At 49.7% G+C, this 22791-nt stretch overlaps 1 protein-coding gene across 1 annotated transcript in view; it reads left to right on the top strand.

Annotated features, from left to right (window-relative positions):
- The window catches only part of LARS2 (leucyl-tRNA synthetase 2, mitochondrial), a 107718-nt gene that overhangs the window by 43789 nt on the left and 41138 nt on the right, over window positions 1-22791 (top strand). Inside the window, exons 7-9 of the mRNA XM_014530284.1 lie at window positions 5877-6020; window positions 16945-17052; window positions 18436-18595. Coding sequence (XP_014385770.1) covers window positions 5877-6020; window positions 16945-17052; window positions 18436-18595 — 412 coding nt within the window. The remainder of the gene's footprint in view (window positions 1-5876; window positions 6021-16944; window positions 17053-18435; window positions 18596-22791) is intronic.

Below are 22791 nucleotides of genomic sequence, written 5' to 3' on the forward strand. Positions count from 1 at the left end.
GGGGGGGGGGGGCGAGCAGAAGAGGAATGCAGGCTTCCCAGACCCTAGCTCAGACCCCTCCCAGCTGTGCGCTGGGTCAGTCACCTCCAGGAGTGTGGTTCTCCTGCTCAGTGGGTGGTGACATCGTTGCAGGGTCTTGGTGGACAGAGATGATATTTGAAGAACAACCACCACAGTGCCTACCGAGTGGTCTCCCAAGAAGGGGAGGAGCGTGTCATGGTGGGAGCTCAGTAACAGTGGATGCTCCTGAGATGCTGGGGAGGAGGGAGAGCGTCAAGTGTGGCCTGGAACTTCGCTGTCCAGTACTGTAGCCACTAACGGCATGTGGTGTTGATATTTAAGTTTAAAGTCATTGAGGTTAATTAACATTAAGATTGAGGTCCACATTCACGTGCCAGTAGCGAAGATTGGACATCACGGATCTAGAACATTTTCCATCATCACAGGACATTCTGCTAGACAATGTGGGTCTAGAAAATTCAGAAGTAACAAGTGGAAACGGCATGAATCCTTTGACCAGAGGGGTTTAAGGACACAGAATCACATTTACTGTTCTGTGGGTCATTTCACACTGCTTGGTCTTACAATGAATAATACCTACAGAATCATTATGTGTTAGGTTTGAAAAGCTTTAGAATTAACCTAGTGATGGATGCAGAAGGTTCAACTTGAATTTCAGAATAAAACAAAGATGTCTTGAACCTTGACAACATAAAAATAATGTAGCAACAAAAACCAGGAGGTGAACTTGGGGAAGAAAAATAGAAGCAAGTGTGAGACCATCCCTTCATCTTTCTCAGCAAGGAGTCAGAGATGACAAGTTAGAGGTTTACATCTATGTGTTTTTTTAAGTTAGAAAGGTAGCTATTAAAGCTAACAAAAATAGGGTGAACTAGAAGAGGGGTCGAGGGTGGGAGGAAGGCTGTATGGTCGACCATGCTGAGTATCCACCATGCATGGCCCAGGGTCCCCAGCGCTGTCTAAAGACAATATCCAAGACGGAAGCATACTTTTATTATTTAAAGTTACAGTGGTAAATACCAGAAGACTGAATGAACAGAACCTGTTAAAAGTGGAAGGGTGATTTAATAACCACTTCACATAATTGTGAATATTCTTCTTTGATACTATAGCAAAAGTCAACAAGTGGTGGTTTCTTAAACTTTAGCTGCAGTGTTGAATCTGAAACATCAGTGACCTTTCTGTACTCTGTTAAATTGAAATGGATTGGACTGGTCTGTCTTGCACTTTGCATGGATTTTTCACCTCTGCATAATTTTGTAACATTATACATTAGGCATTTGGAAAATACAGTACAGTGAATTATGCAGCTCTTCCAAATGTTGACATATTTCATTGTACAATGTCAGCAACAATGAAGCTGTGAGCTCATGATGGGCAGTTACAAGCTTTCCAAGCCCTGTACTTGGGAGAACATGAGTTTACCTCTGTGATTTAAAGAAGGTTATTCCGTGGATGTAGTTAGTAGAGAGACGAATGATGTTGCCGGGTGCTTGGACATTCTGGGGAACTGTGGAGAGTTCCTATCTAGGAGTTTGTCTTTGGCCGTCTCCATGACTTCAGTGGCAGCTGGTGGCCGTGCTAATTCAGCCTCCTAAGCTGGGTGTGCAGTGCGGCCTCGTCTCCAGGAAGCGCACAGCCTCTCCCATTCTGCCCCCAGGGCTGCGGAAGGTGGTGGCAGTAGTCTTGGGACCCACACCCTTCCCCTGGACTCCGTCCAAATTTGGCCCATTCTGGGTGGAATAGGGCAATATTGATTTTAAGAATTACATCCTTTAATAAGATCTATGTGGTGTTCCTTAATTAAGCACCCCTTTGTCAAGAAAAAAAGCTAATAGACTTTGAGAAAATCAATACCCTGAACCATATACTTAACCAGCCTTCTGGAGCCAGAAGCTGCATGTCAGTGTCCTCAGAAAAGGTGGTAGCAAAGCGGAGCCTGAGGAGGAAGAAGCAAGGACAGCGATGGGAGGAGCCGGAGGCCCCAGGAGCGATGCCCTGGCTGGGAGACAAAGGCTGACGGAGGGTGATCTGGACGGGACAGGCATCCTATGCAAAGCGAGGCCCGGGGAGGCGAGGGGAGAGAACCCAAGCAAGAGGAAGATGAGATGAGAAAGGGTGAGGGGTGGCACAGGAGGCCACGGGCAGGGGCCACAGCAGCTGCTGTGTCGCAGAGAAGGAAGCGTATAAACTCAAAATCAGGATGTCGCCGCCTTGAGAATCCCCAGTGGAGCCCACAGTCGCTAGCATCCCTGAGAGCCTAATGGTGTCATGGAACGCATTCCTAAAATGCTTTCTAAAAGCTTCCCATCAACACCCAGACAAAAAAAGGTTAATCCTCGTGTTTAACCCTGGATCAGCTGGGGGCATTCTCTTATTTAGAGCGGCTCATTCTTCGGAGTTACCAGATAACTTGTGTGAGGGAAGCAGTGGGCCAAGTGGGCTGGAGCTCAGTGTTTGCAGGGGTTTCAGCCGCTTCAGTATCGACTGAAGGTTGATTTTAAAATTCAGATCCTGCCAGTGTGGCTAGTGAACTGTAGAGGAGCGTGGAGTTGGCTTCAGCGGGGAATAGGGAACACACATGTCAGCCAGGTGAGGTTGTCCAGAAACTGTATTCTATGTAGCAAGACTGTGCTTGCCTGACAATCAGGTGTCCATCAAAGTACATGTTCAAAACGTGGACATCGGGGATGTTGTAAAGAGCCCTGGCTCCGAGGGAGGCCGTGTGCTAGAGACTGTTAGAGAGGAGACCCGGGAAAGGGCGTTGGGAGCAGCTCCAGGGCATGGAGAGGCTGCACGTGCTGCGCCCGGATGCCAGGGCCCTACCTTGCGGCCACCCCTGGGATAACCCCATCCCTCACCCCGCCTCAACCCCCACCCCCACCCCAGCGGGAAGGCTGAGCCTGGACCCTGCATCTCTGTGGTTGAGGCGGATCAGATCGTGGGAAGAAACAAGAGTGGGTTCTCACAGCTGATGCATCTTTGATCTGAAATGCTATTTTCTTTGGTGTTTTTCCTCTTCCCCCAAGACTTTCTCTGGGGAAAAAATTGCTTTTGTGTTTTGCTTTTATTTGTCTCTCATCCGACACCAGGGTTTTGTTATAATTTGTAAACCTCTTAGGAACACACCTTCCTCCTTGCATTTTGTAACCTAGAGCCGGGGAGATGCCGGGCCCGGGTGGGAACTGTTGATAAGAAAATAAAGTCCTGTTTGTTTCTGCGATCGGCAGTATTGAGTGTTTGCTTCTTCCTGATCCTCTGAGGTTGGTTAGGGGCGAGAGGCACAGATGGAAGCATATAGGGCTTTCTATCTCCCTTTTGTATTTTATACAGTTTTAGTTCTGTGTGGGTTTTTGGGAGGGTGTGGGGCGGGCTGCCATTTGAAAGAACTTTCCACAATACTAAACAACACTTGGCTCTTTCTTTTTACCTTATTTATTTATTTATTTATTGTTAATCCTTGCCCCAGGATATTTTTCCGTTGATTTTTAGGGAGATTGGTAGAGAGGGACAGAGAGAAAGAAACATCGATGTGAGAGAAACGCATCCATCGCTTGGTTGCTTCCTGCAGGAGTCCCTACCTGGGCCGGGGAGGAGCCTGCAACCGAGGTATGTGCCCTTGACCAGAATCGAACCTGGTACCCTTTGGTCTGCAGGCCGACACTCTATTCACTGAGCCGAACTGGCTAGGGCTACCTTATTTATTTTATTTTATTTTATTTTATTTTATTTTATTTATTTTTAAATATATTTTTATTGATTTCAGAGAGGAAGGTGAGAGAGAGAGAAAGAGATAGAAACATCAATGATGAGAAAGAATCACTGATCAGCTGCCTCCTTCCTGCACGCCCCACACTGCATTGCCCTTGACCGGAATCGAACCCAGGACCCTTCAGTTCACAGGCTGACGCTCTATGCACTGAGTCAACCAGCTAGGGCTGGTTATTTTAATGGTATTCCTCCCACCCCCTAATATAGGCGATAATAACAGATAAGTAAATCACCCTTGGTTTATTAGCCTAGAGTTTTCATCTCTAAGGTTAATATTTTATCTCTGTGTACTCAAGGCGTGGGGGGCCCTGGAATGAGGGGAGTCACTCACTGCATGGCTTTACCACTGACTGCAGGCTTCACAGGCTTACGTGTTTTGGTGGCCATGCTGCCTTCCAGTTGTAAAATCACTACCCACAGATGGGTTAGCCTATCCTCCACCCTCCTTTTTACGTAGATTTTAGATATGTCTCCAGATCAGTCAGGGTCCAGCAGGAAGTAGAGGGTGCGGCTGAAAGGATCATGTTATAAAGGGACTGTTTCTGTAGGGCTTAGGGGCGACCTTGGGGAGCAGGCACTGGAACTAGGAGGACGGTAGCTGTGACAGAGGGTGGGGCTGTGACAGAGGGCGGGGCTGTGACAGGGGGCAGGGGCTGTGCCTTCGGTGTTCCAGCCACGGCCCGGCTGGAAAGAGGCCAGGGCGCCTCTCATTGGCTGAACCCAGCCAGAGGACAAGCCAGGGTGCAGAAGAGGGAAAGAGGATTTAGAGGGGCAAATAGGCAATATTCGGCACAATCTCTTATTATAATTGCTTATTAAAATTAAAAATAACAATGAGTACCTGGCTGGTGTGCTCAGTGGTTGAGCATCCACCCATGAACCAGGAGGTCATAATTCGATTCCAGGTCAAGGCACAGTAGGGGGAGTGCAGGAGGCAGCCGATCAATGATTCTCTCTCATCATTGATTTTTCTATGTCTCTCTTCCTCTCCCTTCTTCTCTCTGAAAATCAATAAAAACATATTTAAAATAACAGTGCTTATTAAGCCAGGATAGTTTAGTGCCCAAACTCTGTACTCATTGACTTCTTTGCACTAAGTTGTACCTAAATGTAGTAAAGGGATGATGTCAATGGCAGAGGTATTTATTTTACATGAAGATAGAAGTGAATTAGAGCTATGGAGGGAAACTTCACAGTGGTTGAGATTACAGGGTCTCTCAACCACATAAAAGTATTCAGAAAGATCTCAAAAGATTGCTACCTTCTAGGGACAGATGTTGATTGCGAGATGACACAACAGAATTTTGGGGGGTATTGGGAATGCTCTATATCTTGATATGGGTGGTGGTAAGATTTATTCGCACTACTCTACATATGTGATACAGTCATTTAAATGGAATACAGTGACTGTTTTTGTAGGATTTAGGGAAGCCCTACTGTTGCCAGCACCAGAGATAACATTTTTAAAAAATTGCAGACAGTTTTTACACTTCCCACAGTCTGAGTTCTGATCCTGTCTCTGTCACTTCCTGGGTGACCTTCGACAGGTTATTTGACCTCTGTGCCTCAGTTTCCTCCTTTGCAATGTGGGGAGAACACTATTCCTGCCTTCAAAGGTTGTCGTGAGGATTCGGAAAGCCAGCATTAGGAAGGCACTTAGCCCAGCGTCTAGCACACGGTGGTCACTCGGTAATGGTTAGCTATTTATATTAAAGTTAATATACTTGTTTCCCCTAAAATAACGGATTTCTGCTAGGCTCTAGGTACCATTGTTACTTCTTTTTCTCTGTTTACTCAAACTTCAAATCCTGCCAGTTCATCCTTTCATGCAAGAAGATACCAAGCCTGAGCTAGACACGTGCTTACAGCTTCCGTCCGAAGCGTATTCTAATGGGAGGGAGGCACAGAGGCCATTCCCTGCGCTTCTTACAGCTCGCTGGTGGTTTCCTGGCCGCGCGGTACTCCGAGGGGATGCAGATTCCTCGAGTCCCCGAGCAGAGATGCTGCGTTTGCAGACCCCTCACCTGGGAGGAGCCTCGAGGGGTCCTTCAGTGTCCTCACCATTTGTTTCATGGTTGGTACAGGCCTTGGTTAACTGGGACCCCGTGGACCAAACAGTGCTGGCCAACGAGCAGGTGGATGAGCAGGGCTGTTCGTGGCGCTCCGGAGCGAAGGTGGAGCAGAAGTACCTCAGGCAGTGGTTCCTCAAGACAACTGCTTACGCAAAGGTGAGTGTGGGCCCACAGGCTCCCCACTAATGCAGGCTCCCCACTAATGTGTGCACGTTGGCGGGCAGCACCAACGACCAACGCCATATGCATAGATGACCCCCAGTTCTCTCACTCAAAAGACGTTTCTTTCTTTCTCCCCGCCCCCCCCACCCCCCCGTTTTCCCCTCGGTTAAAAGATGTTTCTTAAATGAGGCTATTTTTCCATTATAATTTATTCAGAACACAACTGAGAATACGTATGGATTTGGGAAAGTACTCACTGGAACTGGTTAGCACAGTGCTATTGAGAGACCGGAGGAGAAGCACAAGGCTGAGGACCTTGCTCTCTCTAACTTCCCGGCAATGGGAGCCCCTCTCTGCTGACAGGCAGCCCCAGATGCGTCCATGGCTCTGTAGCAGGCGTTGTGGAAAAGCCACCTAATTAGCTCTTCTGTTTTGACCTCTGCTTCAAGTTGGAAATGTAATAACCTAACTGAGGGGCATTATTCTTTAAATTGTCAGCTGTGAATTTTCAGCTGTTCATCAGAAACGCTAGTTACCATGGTGACTTGCTGGGTTCTTGCTGAACTCCTGTGCACATTTATTGAAAAAGCTGTCTTTGGAGGTCAGCACTTGGTCTGCCCTGAAAATCAGAAGAAGTGGGAGTGGTAGGAGTGGGCAGAAATCTATGTTCACTGCAGGCTCTTGGCTGAGGGCTGCATGGAGCAAGGCTCCATAAGGCCCAATGATGGCTGTGGGACCGAGAGAGAGCAGAGCTACCAGGGTTGCACGGTGCTCAGGGACCTTGGAGTTAGGGCCCAGACGAAAGTCTGCATTTGACACCCCCACAAAGCCATATATTAGACATATAGGTAACACTCTAGGAATGAGGACAAAATTAAAATAGACTCATCTTAGTAAAAAAAAAATTAAGCCTGACAGGTTCACAAGGAACTTTTAGAACAAAATTCAACACCTTTAAAGGGAGACAGCATAATCCAGACTCCCTGCAAGGTTGGTTTCACCTGTGATGTTCAACATGTAATGAAAAATGTCCAGCTTTGTAGAGAATCAGGGAATGTGACCCATAGTCAAGAAAGTTTAAAAAGGCCTAGAAATAAAAATTTCAAAAAGGCAATAGTTCCTGAGATGACCCAGAAGTTGGAATTAGGAAATGAAGTCAGAGGCATCTATTATATAACTGATCTGGAACTTAAAGGAATAGATGGTCATAATGAGTGAACAATGGGGAATCTCACAAGAGAAATGGAAACTATTCAAAACAAATGAACACTGGCAGTCTAGAACAGAAAAGTACGGTATCCGAAGTGGGAAATTTCCCTGTTTAGGACGCAGGCAGGCGAGCAAGGGTTAAATGGGCCATAAAGCTGGAGGGGAGCCTCCCAAATAAGGAACAACCATGTGTGGTGACCCTAAAGCAGAAATCTACCTGACAGTTTGAGGAGCTGAAAGAATGTGAGGGAAGGGAATATCGGAGAGCAGAGAGCGAGGAGAGGCAGGGCTGGCAAAGCTGGGGCAGTGGTGAGGGGCCCATCAGGCAGGGCCTTTAGGTCTTCAGGAATTTGCACTTTATCATGGGGGCCCCGGGAAACTCTCAAAGGATTCTGAGGAAGGGCATGGCATGGTCCGATACGTGCTTTTATTTTTATTGATTTCAGAGAGGAAAGGAGAGGAAGAGAGAGAGAGAAACATCAACGATGAGAGAGAATCAATTGGCTGCCTCCTGCACGCTCCCTACTGGGGATCAAGCCCGCAACCCAGGCACGTGCCCTTGACTGGAATGGAACCCGAGACCCTTCAGTCCACAGGCCGACGCTCTATCCGCTGAGCCAAACCGGCTGGGCCAGATGTGTGCTTTTATAAACTCGCGTGGGAGGGGTGGGTGACTGACTGCTGCTTTATCTGGAACGCAGGAGCTTCCTTGGCATCCCCAGCAAGAGCCCACTGCGTGCTTTCAGCCCCAGCTCAGCCGTGTCCCGTAGCTGCTCCGGCATCGAGGGGCCCAGGAAAGCGGGCTCGGCTTTCAGCCTCTGCAGTCACGGGGCTGGGGGAGGGGTGGGAAATGGGGCTGGGTGGCCAGGAGCTGTGCCCCACCGTTATCTTTAGGGCTTTGTATCTGCACCTGATTTGGCAGCTCTGCGGGCTCCGAGTGCAGCTGGTGGTCTGCTCGGGAACATGGCTGTGGCGCAGCCTTTCATTCACTTAACTTCCAAATTATAAAGACGGTGCCTGATGTGAAAATTACAGGGAGCCCTGGAATAGAAAAATCGCCTCATTAAGGCTGTTCTGTGATGTATTTGATTTCTCTCCCCTCACCCCCCACCCGGCGTTTGCTAGGCTTGTCTGCTTTGTGAGACATGAAAAGTGCTTTCAGCCACACGCTCCATGGAAGGAGACCTGTGGTGGGAGCAGCTGAGGAACAGCTGAGACGTGTGGGAGGAATCTGTGGGCCGCGCTGGAGGGGAGGGGCATGGAGCCTCACATACAGAAAGTGAAAGGCTCCGAGTGTGGTGGAGCCAACGCCCGGTTCCCGACAGCAGGTGACACCCGGAAGCGACCTCGGCTTCCCACTTGAGCTTTTCTAAGGGATCCGTGGTTTTGATTTCTGCGGCTGCCTCCTGTGGCCCCCGAGGCTGTTTCCTCGCAGGGCCCGGCTCACGGGCACTATTCCTGGGCTCCTCCTGGTGTTACGATGGACAGAACCACGCCCCAGTGGTGCGTAGTCCGGCCCACGGTGGTGGTTATAGTTTCCAAGTTTTCAGGAACTCCCTGGCGACTGCTGGGACATGAGCAGGTCCACACCTTCCACTCCTCCCTGCTTGCCCCGATCCGGTCAGTGCTCAGGCCTTTACCTCACCATCTTATTTAACGCTGACATCAGTCCTTCGAGGGCGGCCCTCCTATTAGTCCCATTTTACTGATGAGGAAACTGAGGCTCACACTGCTAATACGTAACAGCACTGGGATTCCAGTCTGAGTGCCTGAGCTCTTAATGGGCAGTCTGTACCGCGTCTCAGGTCGTCTGAGTTCGTCCATTCTTTCCCCAGATGTTACTGAGTGCCTGGCCAGCCCCCGGGCGAGGTGCTCAGAATACAGAAGAGCACAGCGAGGTCCCTGCTCTCACGGAGCTTGGAGGCTAGTGTGGGAGACAGTGGCAGACGGGAGCAGCCACAGCCCAGGGGGATCATGCCACCTGCAGGACAGTGCATGGGAGGCCAGGAGGAGCCCGGGTCTGCCCAGGGGCTGGGAAGGCATCATGGAGGAGGTGAGGAGACAGGGAGTGCAGGATGTCTGCAAGGGAGCCCTCTGTTCCCTTCCAGACGTGCAGGAAACTCACGCCTCGCAGTATTTCTAAGGACAGTTCTGTTGGCCAGAAGCAGAGGGGCAGCCATGAGCCCTTATGAAGTCAGGGGGACGGGAGGTACTATCCCCCCTTCCCTGCCCCCCATGTGTCTCTTGATTTCACCTGTGACCTTGCCGGTGAAGTAGAGGTGCCTTTGGAAGAATGTACCGGTCCTGTTTGGGCCTGCAAAGAGTGAAGGTAGGGGCTGGAGAGATGGGGAGGGAGGGGAAGTGGGGGTGCGAGGCAAGAGCTTGTGGGGAGGCAGAGGAGGAGGATGGAGCAGGAGGAGCAATGGGGCAGGTACGTCTCCAGCCGCGCCCCTGGGGCCTGAGAGTCCCCGGCACTCTGGAAGCCTTGGGCAGCCTGGTTCCAGTCCTGAGCCCGGAGTGGCTCGTGAAAGCGTCTGGCTTTCTCTGGGAAATTGGGCCTGTTCCCTGGCAGTCCCAGACCCTCCCTCGGCCCCGGAACAGAGGCTGGCTCACAGGTACTGCCAGGAAAGGCCTCCGGTAACAACAACCGTCACCTGCCCCGCCCAGAAAGCGTAGCAGATGGACTGGTCAGTGAGGTTGGCGACTTGGCCCCACCCTGCCTCCTGCCTCCTCCCGTGTGTGCAGCCTGGGTCTTCCCATGTGTGCGAACAAGGGCGATATTGGCTGAGGGTGCAGTTTCTGAGAACCAAGAGGAGCAAGTGAGAAAGGTTTAAGGAGCCGTCAGCTCCTCTGCAGGGTGTTGGGATAAAGGCCGTGAGGACTCGGGCGGAGCCAGACTTCATGTGGTCATGCTCGGGTTCCCTCTTACCAGCCTCAGGGCCTTAAAGCGATTACTGCCTTCATCTCCACCACGTCCCTCTGTGGTCATTCTGGGCTGGGGGTGGCCTCATGCACCCCCCCCCTTGTAACTCCCGAGTGGCAGGGAGCCCCAGCCGCTCAGCTCTGGCCCCGGCTGGCACTTTCAGCCCCGAGTGAGCGTCCTGCCGGAATCACTGTCTCTTCTAGAAACAGCAGAGGCTTCTGTCCTGGGATCGGTTCACGCTCCCTGTCGCACGGAGCGAGGGAGCTGTTAGCCTGCTCCTTCTGTGTGATATCTTCTCTCCTCTGTAACCTGCCACTCCAGGATCTTTCCTCTCCTAAGCCTGAGGGTGAACGCAGTTCACCTCCCATCCTGTCCTGTCCTCTCAGCCCTCCTGGGGGGAAGAGGGACGCACGGGGCACAGGGAGAGCCATCCCCACCCACCCCTCAAGTTCTGGGGGTGAGAGTGGGCAGGAGTGGGAGGAGGGGGCCAAGACTCAAGGAAAGTAGGTGCTTGAGGCCGACGGTTCCCAGCACATCCCAGGCGATTAGGGGGCTGCCTAGAGCGGGTCAGGCATGTGTCCCCACCCAGCCCCAGCCAGCAGGAAGCAGCTGGGAGCTCCTGCCTGGAAAAGTCACCAGAGTTGGTGCAGGGCTGGGCCTGGCTCTGGGATTAGAAACCTCTGGGGTTTCTAGATGATACAGACAATTAGGTTTCTTCTCCCTAAACGCAGCGCCTTCTGCCCACCTCCGAACGTCCGCACCGCTGCCCAGTCACAGCCGCGTGTGGTCTCGATCGGGGCAGCGCTGTGAGCATGACTCCAGGGGCAGGGAACTTATTAGCCCCTTGTTGGGGGAAGTGGGGCCGCTGGGTGTGCAGGGGAGAGCTGGCGAGTGTCCCCAGTGAGCCTCGTTAGCTCAGGGAGACATTTGGATTTTAAAGCTAGAGGACACTTGAGGTTTCCCTACCTTTAGCTCAGAGTCCCCCAAGCTTTTGAATCCCTGTCCTGATCTGAGAAACAAATGGCAGGAAAAAAACCCTCATGCCTTTACTGCTGCTCAGAGTTACAACATCAATCCGATGTCTGAAACCAAATTAAAATAGAGGGATAGGTGTTGCTTTATTTCAAGCAGCGCACATCCTGTCCTCCTCCTGCCGCCTAGGGTGCTGATTGCCAGCGGAGGTGTCAGAAAAATGACTGAGCCGGCCCATCCCTCATTGTATAACTGAGTCACCCCGAGCCCAGGAAAGCCAGGCCCGACCGGAGTCCCCTCGGTCCCAGACCTGCGTTCTTCCGCCTGCTCTTGAGCACTGGTTCCCAAGCAACCAAGCGAGGCCCTCGTGCAGGAGGCAGACCGTCTGTGTGTGTTGCAGGAAGGCAGGGCCTTAGCAAGTCAGGAAATGTGATAGGTACGGGGAGGGCACAGAAGGCCGGTAATGGCAAGCGCGGTTTTCTAGTTTACTCCTGACGGAATTGGCCTGCTGGCCTCTCGGAGCAGGAGCTGGGTCATGTTCTGCATCATTATTCTCCGCCCCAACGCCCTGTCCTTATCCCGGGGCCTTCGGGGAGCAGGAGACTGAGCCGGTGGCCGCCGCTGCTGTTAAGGAAACAGTCACAACAGATACATATGGCTCCATATTACATTGTTTTGTTTTCAAAGTAAGTCTGCTCTTCTAGAAAGGGACCGTGTCCCACAGCACCTTCCCATGTCTCTGCGGTTTGCTGACTATTCCAGGTGGTCAGCTCTAGTATCAGCTTTGCTCAAAATAGAGACTTGATCATTTCCAGGACTGTGATAAGTTACAAACCTTGGTAAAATGCAGGCTCTAGTTAAAAAGAATATATTAAGAGCATGGCCTTACCTGTGTAAGAATGTGCACACAGGCACACACACTCCTACTGTATTTGTTCAGTTCTAACACCATTGGTTTTAGATGTTATGCTCCACGGAGAAATAAAAATGCTGTCAATCAAAGACACCATTGACTGCAAGACACGGCCCCGTTTCAGAGCTTGTGGGGAAACGTGCATCTTAGCATCAGTGGAAGACGGGAGCAAGTAGGATGGGAGGTACAGAATAAAATATTAATGGTGGTCACCCTGGTTGCTTCAGTTGACGTGTGTAATTGGTATTTTTCTTCATCCTTTCTGTCTTTTCCAAAATTTCCATGATGACTTGTCATTTTGAGAACCACAGAACCAAGCAGCCTAACAGCTGGGTTGCGATGGCCTTGGTTTACACGTCTTCAGACCCGAGAGTCTGGGAAAGGATGGTCTTATGTTCTGGAAGCTGTACATTTGTAGGCAAGCTTCCAAGCTGAAGGCAATTGAGCAGCTTGTCCCCGGGGATGGCTGTCTCCACTTTATTCTTTCCCGGAACAGAGCTGCCCTTTCAGGCCACGGTGGGGTGCAGACACAGCCTCTCTCTGTCCTGGGTGCCACGGGCAGTGAGATGAGGTGGTGGCCTCAGGGAATCGGAAGCTGGCTCATCAGACAGGTGGCTCCGTCGTTGGGAGGGCTTGGCCTCCGTCATCGGCATCGTTAGGAGGGTGGTGGTGACATTTCAGAACCTCCAGCACTGTCTCCTGGAAGTCAGTGGCCTTAGAACAGTCCTGCCGCTGACAAGGCGGTGGGAAGGGGTGGGAAAGGCTGGTAAGTGTGGCCATCGTGAATACATGGCTAGGTGGGTACGAAGAGGTTAGCCTCGCTGGCTTCCAGGGTTCATTCTGCACATGCTCTCCCACAGAGCACGCACGCGGGGCCACCCTGACGGCCCCACCCAGAAGGCACGTCCATCCTCCCAGCCGCTGGGAAGCTGCACGGTAGCACTTTCGCGTGGCTCTGAGATGCGCGCTTGCTGTCCGTGTGGGCTGGTGGGCGCCTCTTGTCCTTTGCCCCTGCCACCCCTCGAGCCTGCGCCTGTGGCCCAGGCTCACCTCATTAGCAGGATTCCTCACTTACACGTGGCTGTCGCCCTTCTGGGTTAGTAGCCCCTCACTGGGACTGGCACTCTTGGGGAGCCAACCGGGCGGGGGTGGGGGTAGGCTGGAGGGGGTCAATGGGGGGAAAAAGAGGACATATGTAATACTTTCAACAATAAAGAATTATTGAAAACAAACTGGGGCAGAAGATCTAAATAGACATTTCTCCAAAGAAGATATACAGATGGCCAACAGGTACATTGAAAGATGTTACACATCATTAGTAATACTTTCAACAATAAAGATTCTTAAAAAAAGAGCGAACTGTATTTGTAAATAAATCTTTTGCACCGAGAGTCACAACAAATGGATTTCGCTAGACATACATAAAACATTTCAGAAGAGAAGTTAGCACAGGGCTGTCAGAGGGAGGTAAACATCCCGACAAATGAGATTTTTAATGGATAAATCTTTGTGCCTAACTTCCTGCAGGGGAATGAGGCTAGGATGAGAGAAGGTTTATTCCTCTAGCATATTCTAGAGAGGATATCTAGAGTGTTAAACATCTTACTGCTTTCGGAATTGATTTTCCTTTATTAGAACTCAAATATACACTGTGCTTTTAGAGTGAATGCACCGAAATGATTTCTTAAAGAAGAATAAAGAAATCTTGGCAACAAGAAAACGTTTTAGAAAAAACATACAGATTGTAATGCAAAATTAATTGCTAATCAAACCACACTGATTCAGAAGGAGGCTAAGTGTTAAGCTTTTAAAAAGTACCCCTTTTAATTAAGTCTCCCCATTTCATCTTGTCTCTTTCATTCTGTCTCAAATCTATGCCCAGCTCTCCAGGTCCTGGCTTTGCAGCCTCTCCCCCTCCCGTGGGAGCTAATAAATCTAAGCTAATGGTTTTAAAAGGTCTGGATTTCTCATTTTGCTTGCATTTGTTCATCCAAGGTCTTCTGAAATGTGTCATGTTTTAAAAACCACTTCTAGAATCCTCACTTGTGGTCCCATTGCATGTGGTGGTTAATGCGTTAGCGCACACGGTCTTCCCTAGGGAAGTAAGGACTTATTTCTGGCCTTATTTCAGTGTCTTTGAAGAAAGAGTCTGGCCCTAGCTGGTTTGGCTCACTGGATAGAGCGTTGGCCTGGGGACTGAAGGGTCCCAGGTTCGATTCCGGTCAAGGGCATGTACCTTGGTTGCAGGCACATCCCCAGTAGGGGTTGTGCAGGAGGCAGCTGATCGATGCTTCTCTCTCATCGATGTTTCTAACTCTCTATCCCTCTCCCTTTCTCTCTGTAAAAAATCAATAAAATATATTAAAAAAAAAAAAAGAAGAAAGAGTCTGATTGGCCAGCATATATCTAATCCTCTTTTTATCCTCAGCTTTTCATTTTAATCTTCCTCTTTCTTATTCCTGATTATATTTTGTGTTACGAAAGCCTCTTTTGATTGGATGTGGGCTTCAGCCTGTCTCCTTCTACTTCCTGTTCTTAAACATGGGCTCATAAGTCAGACTCGGTAATATGCAGTTCAGTTCAACTCCTTACAGCATCCTCATCCACATGGTACATTCAGGGCCGCAGGGGCCGTGTTTGCAGACCGATCGCAACTAAGTGATTATGAGGCCTTTTTGTAAACCACAGGATTTCTCTAAATGCTCAACAATAACCACAATAATGTGGCTTCAGATGAGCATTAAATGCAGGAATTATTTGTAAAACATGGAATGAGAAGCCCACTTATATCATTAATTTCTAGGTTTTACATGTGGAAGATGTTATCTTTTGTTTAATTTACCTAAAGAGACCAGGAAGCTGAGCACAGTTTATCTGATCTGAAGACTTAGATCATTCATGATATTGGGCTGCCATTGACTTGGTTGAGTGAGCCATTTTTTATTTGTTAAATGAGGGAGCTGAATAAACGAATGGCTTCCAGATTGTGCCCAAGCTCCGGCAGTTGATGGAGAGGACTTGGAGAGAGCCCAGGCCATCTCCCAGCATAGCTCGGCTTTCGGCTCTCACATGCTGGGTTCCCTCCATTTTACCTGAAAAGGCATTTACTCTATAGCCCTTTAAAAAAGAGTCTCAAAACCTGCTCTCTCCCAAGGTGTTTGGGTTCTGTGAGCCAGTAAGATTTCCATAATTCCAGGTTGGCCAGGGTGGGGGAGGGAGTCGCTGCCAAGTGTTTGCCAAATGTAAGGGCATGAAAGGAGCTGAATCCCGTATACTACCACTGTAATTGCAACACCAAAGAAGGGAGGCAGGCTGTCATCTCAACGAAAACCTAAATCAGACAAACAAATAAAATCAGGTCTTTAGACCAAACAACTGTAGGGCTGTGAATACTCAACACCCTCTTGTTCTGGTGGAGCAGGGCCAGCCCCGGGATGAGGGAGAGGCTGCTCAGAGCAGGTGTTCATCAAAAACCAGCCCTGAATAATGCTCATTTCTCAGTGGGGACTAAAGAGGGCTTGCTGGGTTATTCTCAAGATGTTGATTTCATTTGGTTTCTTTTTAAATTGCTTTCATTTTTAAAAAAATTTCATAAATTTGGCAAGGCATTAAGCAGGAGGGTTTTTCTCTCTCCCATAATTAGCATATCAAAATATTCCCATTTCATTCTAGTTCAATCTTTTGTCCTCTCTGAGATCTGAATATTTTAAGCAAAGCACCTCCACAAGAAGTCTCCCAGCCTAGCCCTAGACAATGCAACCTAGAGGAAAACTCACCCAGAGGGCTTATCAGCAAGGCTCAGCAATGCAGGGGACGGAGAGGCGTCAGGTGCTGTCATAGGTTTTATTTTTATTTTATTTATTTATTTTTTGTTAATCCTCACCTGAGGATATTTTTCCATTGATTTTTAGAGAGAATGGAAGGAAGGGGGAGAGACAGAGAGAGAGAACGTTAATGTGAAAGAGACACATCAGTTGGTTGCCTCCCACATGCGTCCCAATCGGGGCTGGGGACTGAGCCTGCAACTGAGGTACATGTCCTTGACCAGAATTGAACCTCCACCCCTTCAGTCCTCAGGCCTGCCCGACGCTCTATCCATTGAGCCAAATTGGCCAGGGCAAGGGGTTTTATTTTATTTTTTAAATCTTTTTGCATGTGCATGTATCCTCAGGTCCTACAATAAACACTCCCCATCCCGCCCAGGATGTGAATCATCCCTTTTGTCCAATGCTGTATACGCTACCTGCCCGCTAGTCACTTAGCCGGCTCAGTTACCAGAGGAAATCTTGCTCAGTCACTCCCCATCCCGCCTAGGATGTGAATCATCCCTTTTGTCCAACGCTGTATACACTACCTGCCCGCTAGTCACTTAGCCGGCTCAGTTACCAGAGAGGCCCACATTCATACAACTTTTATTGTTAAAATTGTTCTATTTTAATATTAGTTATTGTTGTTAGTCTCTTCCTATGCTGATTTATTAACTAAACTTTATCATAGGAATGTACACATAGGAAAAACCATAGTATATATTGGGTTCTGCACCATCTGCGGTTTCAGGCATCTACTGGGGTCTTGGATCGCATGCCCCATGGATAAGGGGGAGTGACTATATTTAACCTTCATGTGGGGGCTCTGGCACATCCTGCTTTGCATATGCCCAGGCCCCCAATGAATAGAGACATTGGCCAGACCCATCGCATGAAACAGTCCTGATGAGCAAGTGCCTCTGCTTCTCACCTCTGTTGGGCCCCTCTGATTGGCAGACGAACAAGAAGAGGCCTAATTCCTGTGCCTCCCCCCATGTCTCCCCCTTTCCCCCCCAGTCCTTCCTCAGCAAGCCCCGAATCATTCACTTTCCCAAACCTGTGCATCTCGCTCTCCGTTCTCTCTCATCCCTACAGGCCATGCGGGACGCGTTGGCAGACCTCCCGGAGTGGTATGGAATCAAAGGCATGCAGGCCCACTGGATCGGGGACTGTGTGGGCTGCCACCTGGACTTCACCTTAAAGGTGAGCGGCGGAGCCTTCCCAGCAGTCAGTGCTGGCCAGGCGCTCTGCTCTGTTGCAACCCCTTGACCAGCCCAGCACCTGGGGCTCCACGGTAGCGTGTCCAGCAGAAAGAGCACGAGTCCTACCCATAATTTCAAATTTCCCAGTAGCCACAACCTTTACAGTGCAAAGAAACAGGTGAAATTAATTTCAATAGCATGTTCTATTCAACCCATTCTATTCAAAATGTTACTGTTTCAAGATGTGAGAAATTTAAAAAAATATATTAAGTGTTTAGCTATTGTTAACACTCCTGTTTCAGTACAAAGTCTTCGAATCCTGCTGTTGTCCTCTTACGGCACCTACATTTCAAGTGCTCGCGGCTGCACGTAGCTCTGGCTACCACGTTGGACAGCACAGATCTAGAGGGTGTTCTGTTGGGTCCATGAACTCCCTGAAATTAAGTGCAGAATGTGTGTGTGGGCACTTCCTAAGCAGCCGGTCCACAGCTCTCACTGTATCCTCAAGGGGGTTCATGTCCCAAAACAGGGAGCCGAGGCTAACGAACGCATGTACTACACAGACGTGAAGCTGTTAGGGTCTGGGCTTCCGCAGGGTCCACAAGAGGGGACCTTCCGAAGGTCACTGCCGAAGGCGCACCTGCTCTGGAAGGTCCCCTCAAACTGTCCTCTTTGTCTCTGCTGGCTGGAAAGTTGTTCTGTTGCCATTTCCTGCCTGGGTGTTCTTTTTTATCCTTCTGATGTCGCCTCCTCCATCAAAACCTGTCTGCCCAGTTCATTTAGCTCCAAACCCTTCCCTCACCTCAGTCCAATCAAAACCTTAGAGGGGGCAGCAGCCGGGAGACAGAGTTGACCCACCTTTCCAGGCTCCTTCCTCCTGACAGCCCTGGCTGGTGTCCACTGACCACCCGCTGCCTGTCGCTGAGCTCACCATTCCCATGCCATGTCCTCACCCACGTGACCAGCTCACTCCGGCCTCAGACCTGGGAGCCCTATTCAGACAGAGGGTGTGTGCTTTAAAACCTTTGAAAAATCAGACCCTGATATGGGCGTTTCCTTCCACTGCTTTTCCGAGCAAGTGGTGAAATTTCCAGCTATGACGGCATCTCTCTCAGCATGCTCTGACCATCTTCAATCCGGGCCCAAGTGGGCCTGCTGGTGGGCACCAGGCAGGGCTTCTGAAGGAGGAGCTGTGATCCTCCTCTTCCACCCTCCTCTGCCCCTGCCGGGTCCATCTCTGACCCCCTGTCCCTGGGGCTGTGGCCAGAAGCTGGCCCCACTATTTGCGGTTGAAGGGGTGGGGAGAAGGGGATGAGGTTGGGGAGCACAGTAGTCCAGAGGGAGGACTGAGAAGGGAATGACTACTCTGCTCTCCCCCTGGCAGGTGGACGGGCAAGTCACAGGAGAGAAGCTGACCGCCTACACGGCCACCCCCGAGGCCATTTATGGCGCGTCCCACGTTGCTGTCACTCCCGGCCACAGGCTCTTACACGGGCACAGCCCTCTGAAGGAAGCCTTGCGGAAGGCACTGGTCCCTGGCAGAGGTGAGTTGACAAGTTGAGGCTAAGATGGAGGAGGATCATGTCTTATATTATGCCTCATGGCGTTTCAAAGTTCACTGTCTTTCACATGTCTTCTTGTGGGATTTGTCTTCACCTCAGCCTGACTTCTTAGTTTTTTATTTTAAGGCATGAGGATTACAAAAGAGCTTTGAACATGTGAAGTTTCCCCCCTGGCTTCACTTTGAGCTACTAGATTGTATGCTTCTTGAGTTTCTGTCGGGAAGCTCAACACTTTCCCTTTAAATAGAATCTGGATCTACAGCTCTTTTCTGATAGGAATAGAATCTTCTGCTTCATTAATAATTCCGTCATCAAATAAAACTGTACGCACAGGGGCAGGAAGGAAGCCACAGAACTGGAGGCAACATTTTCAACAACTTAATTTTATTACTTTAACAGATTCACATAGTAATCTGAGCAGATGAGCAGAGTCCTGCTCAGCAGAGCTCTTGAGTGACTCGACCGAGCGGACCTGCAGTTGGCATAGTGAATGTGCTTGGTCAGTGAGGATTTGGGGAGTGCCACTGCGTTGGGGCCTGTGGCTGCCAGCCAGCAGCCGCCTCTGGCTAACCCAGGGGGAGAGGGGAGCCTCCTGGAGGCTGTGGGGAGCTTGCTGACCGGAGGAACCCCTGGAGAACCAGTCTGGAAGAGGACTTGGACCGGCAGCCCTGGGAGCTTGTGCAGCAGGAATTAGTTCTGTCTCTTGAACTGCGGGAATCTTCGGGCCCTCGCCCTCAGGGCTTGAGGCACGTGGTTCAGGACTCCTGCTGCAGGGAAAGGTGTCTGATCAGTATCACGGGGGTCCCTGGCCTTTTTCGTGGCCAAGGGAAGGCCAGGGACCTTCCCTGATAAACCACCAAGACCACGCAGTGAGGAAGGTGGGGTCTGCAAAACAAACTCAGAGGCTCTTCCCAGAGGAAGGGGAGATGGATCCTGGCCGGCGGAGGGATGGATCAGAAGGAGGTCTCTGGAGAAATGTAAATATTTCTGTAAAAATATTTCTAGAGTAGCAACTGCAACACACACAATCACTGGGATCTATTTGACTTATTTAACTAAAGTTTTGGACGGTGATACAAAGCTTTTATATTTTATTTTTTATATTTTTATTGATTTTTTACAGAGAGGAAGGGAGAGGGAGAGAGAGTTAGAAACATCGATGAGAGAGAAACATCGATCAGCTGCCTCCTGCACGCCCCCTACTGGGGATGTGCCCGCAACCCAGGTACATGCCCTTGACCGGGAATTGAACCTGGGACCCTTCAGTCTGCAGGCCAAATCTCTATCCACTGAGCCACACCGGTCAGGCTCAAAGCTTTTATATTTTAATTGCTCTTCTTAAGGTAACCAGAATGAAAGACTTCCTGACATCAGGTTGGAAGGATAGACAATGTCATCCCAGCTCAGATTTCCTGATCGTTTACGTACAGCCTTAGAGCCAGGGTGCAAGGCAGGGACCACTGACCAAGAGCCCGCCACACGCCAGGCACTCGGGGACACAGAGATGACCGTTCACAGAGGTCATGGTGGAGGCGGCCAGATGCATGTGTCGTCCACTCTGGCACAAGACACAGATAACTCGGTCTCATCTCTTTTGCTGTTTTATATTGAAATCGAGAAATGACTCTCTTGAGTTGAAATTTCAATGTGTGCTCATAAAGTCCAATGTCCCTATCTCTCTTTTATTTTTCTATTCAAAAAAATTGGGACCCTTTCAACTGTTCACTTTCAAAGGAAAACTCATAATTTTACTTCTAGAGCATTTTGAGGTTCCTCGGGGCCATGGTGGTTGAATAATACCTAATATTGAAAAACTGAACAATGTAAACATCTAGCCCTTAGGTTTGTTTTCTTCTGGTTTATTTGGGGACACAGATTAAAAGGAGGTGATATTAATAGGGGATCTGTGAGCTGGCAAGGATTCCAGAAAAGGAATCCTGACATGAAGAGCACTACGTACATTGAAAACATTTTCATGTGGAAGAAGTTATAGTAGCAAATGCAGAGAGCAGCATATTTGTGATCATTTGGGAATCAATGCGTCCGATTGTTTCATTTTGGCACCGAATGACTCGTTAGGTTCGTTCCCCCCTCTTTCTAATAATCCCTGAAATAATTCCAACTGGAACATTGCACTTGGCTCTGAATTTTCCAGTTCTCATTTTCAGAGTGGAGTTATTCTTTATGCAGATATCAGTTTATTCAAAGTCCCTAGGTTAATTTGCACCTGCTGTGGCGTTCGTCACTTAAGGCCAAATTGCTTGGAGTAGGATGCAATTTTCCCAAAAGGTGAATTCAAATGATTGTGTGAATATGGCTCTAGGCCTCCCTTGGCCTTTGAGGCTACACCTTAAACCTGAACGTTGCCATTTGCCATCACCAACTGGCTCCGGTCGCCAGGCGGCTCAGTTTTTCCTCGGATGTCAGGTTTTGCGGGTTCCGAGTGCTAGCGAGGCGACCACTGAAAGTCATGGCAGCTCACGGTTGTGACTGGCTCTGAGGAAGGGGGTGACACACCTGGACAGGGTGGTGCTGGGCTGGCAGAGTGGAGGCAGCAGTGCCAGCTTCCCCATCCGCTAAGAGCAGGTGAAGACCGGGTAACAGTGGTCATCAGCATGGGGGGCGGGGCAGAACAGCTCTGGGAGCTACTGGAAGGTGGCAAAGTCAGACACAGCTTTCTGATTTCTGACTTGGGTTGCTGATGTTATTGATTATTGACTAACTGGGCTGTTTGGCACAGATTCCTTTAAGAAGGCAAAAAAGTGAGGTCCCTCCCTATAGAGTTCTTACAGCCGAGTTTGCTGACCACCTCTGACTGAGTCATGTTACATGAGCCCTGACTTAATGGGAACTAGGAACCATGAAAAGCATCATGCAACAGACGGACATATTTCGGGGGTGGGGGGAAGTGGATAGAGATGAACCAAAGAACTTGTATGCAGATATGCATAACCCATGGACAGACAATAGTACAGTGAAGGGGGGGTGGGGGGGGCAGGAGTAGGGTCAGAGGGGGTCAGTGGGGGAAAAGGGACATCTGTAATACTTTCAACAATAAAGATAAGTTTTTTTAAAAAGCATCAGGAGGGAACTACGGGCAGCGTTCTAGAAGCTGTCCTGGCTTCTGGACGCTTTCCCTACATTCCTAATATTAAATTATTCAGACCCCGGGGCTTCGGAACCACACATTCCAGCTCTGAGTCACCAGTGGCCTGCACAACGCAGGCTTTTGCCAAGAGGGTAAATGAGGTCTCCCTCAAGGGCTGTTACTGACGCAGAGCCCCAGAATGCTGAATAATTAATTGCTCACTGTCGTCTAACTCCTCCCTCCACAGCGGCAGCATGGGGTTGGTTTGCTCTTTAACCAAACTGTCTCTGCTAGCTTCCGGGAGGTGGCAGGGAGGGGAGAGCTGCTGTGCTCACACACCCTGCAATAAACGAAGTCACCAGGTTCCTTTGCCCTGGACCTCTCGGAAGCTCTGCTGTGCTGATGTGCGCGGCAAGGGCCTCAGAGAGGAAGCCCTGGTCACACTAGTGGCCACAGACCCCGCCTCCACAGACTGCCCCTGGGGATCCCTGCGCGGGCACCCCCTGCTCTGCTGGACACTGGAAGCATGAGGGAGTGAAGGACCTGCCCTAAGCAGAGGGCACCCTTCTGCCCGGAATGTTCCCTCTGTAATCACTAGTGTCACATCACCTACCTGCCTACCTGCCGTGGGCCGCGCCTCAGTTGCTTTGGGTCTCTCCATGATTTCCTTGCCTTCCTGCTTCACGCCACCAGCACAGGATTGAGGAGAAATACGGGAAAACTAGACCTGATCAAGAACTTCAGACTTGAGTTTTGTTCTTTTGAAGAAACAGATTTTGACCAGGAGTGGCACGCATGCAGGTTACTGCTGTGTAATCCTTGCATATCTGCTGACATTTAAGTTTAAAGACCAATTGTTTTTCTCATTGAAAAACTATCATAACAGAATTTTTATGTAGAAGGTGAAAAAAATCCAACCATTTAATAAAGAAGCTCAAGTGAACTCACTACTTGAGTTCCTCCTCTCGCCCCTTCTTCCTTTGGGTCTTTATTCGTGTTTCCAGTCCCATGTGTATGCAGTGAAGGTTGGTGTGCGTGTGGCTTGTCGCCCTGCTGCAGCGGTTGTAACCAGCTTCCTTTAAGACAGATA

This window comes from Myotis brandtii, unplaced genomic scaffold (assembly GCF_000412655.1).
Source record: "Myotis brandtii unplaced genomic scaffold, ASM41265v1 scaffold731, whole genome shotgun sequence".
Classification (NCBI taxonomy): Eukaryota; Metazoa; Chordata; class Mammalia; order Chiroptera; family Vespertilionidae; genus Myotis; species Myotis brandtii.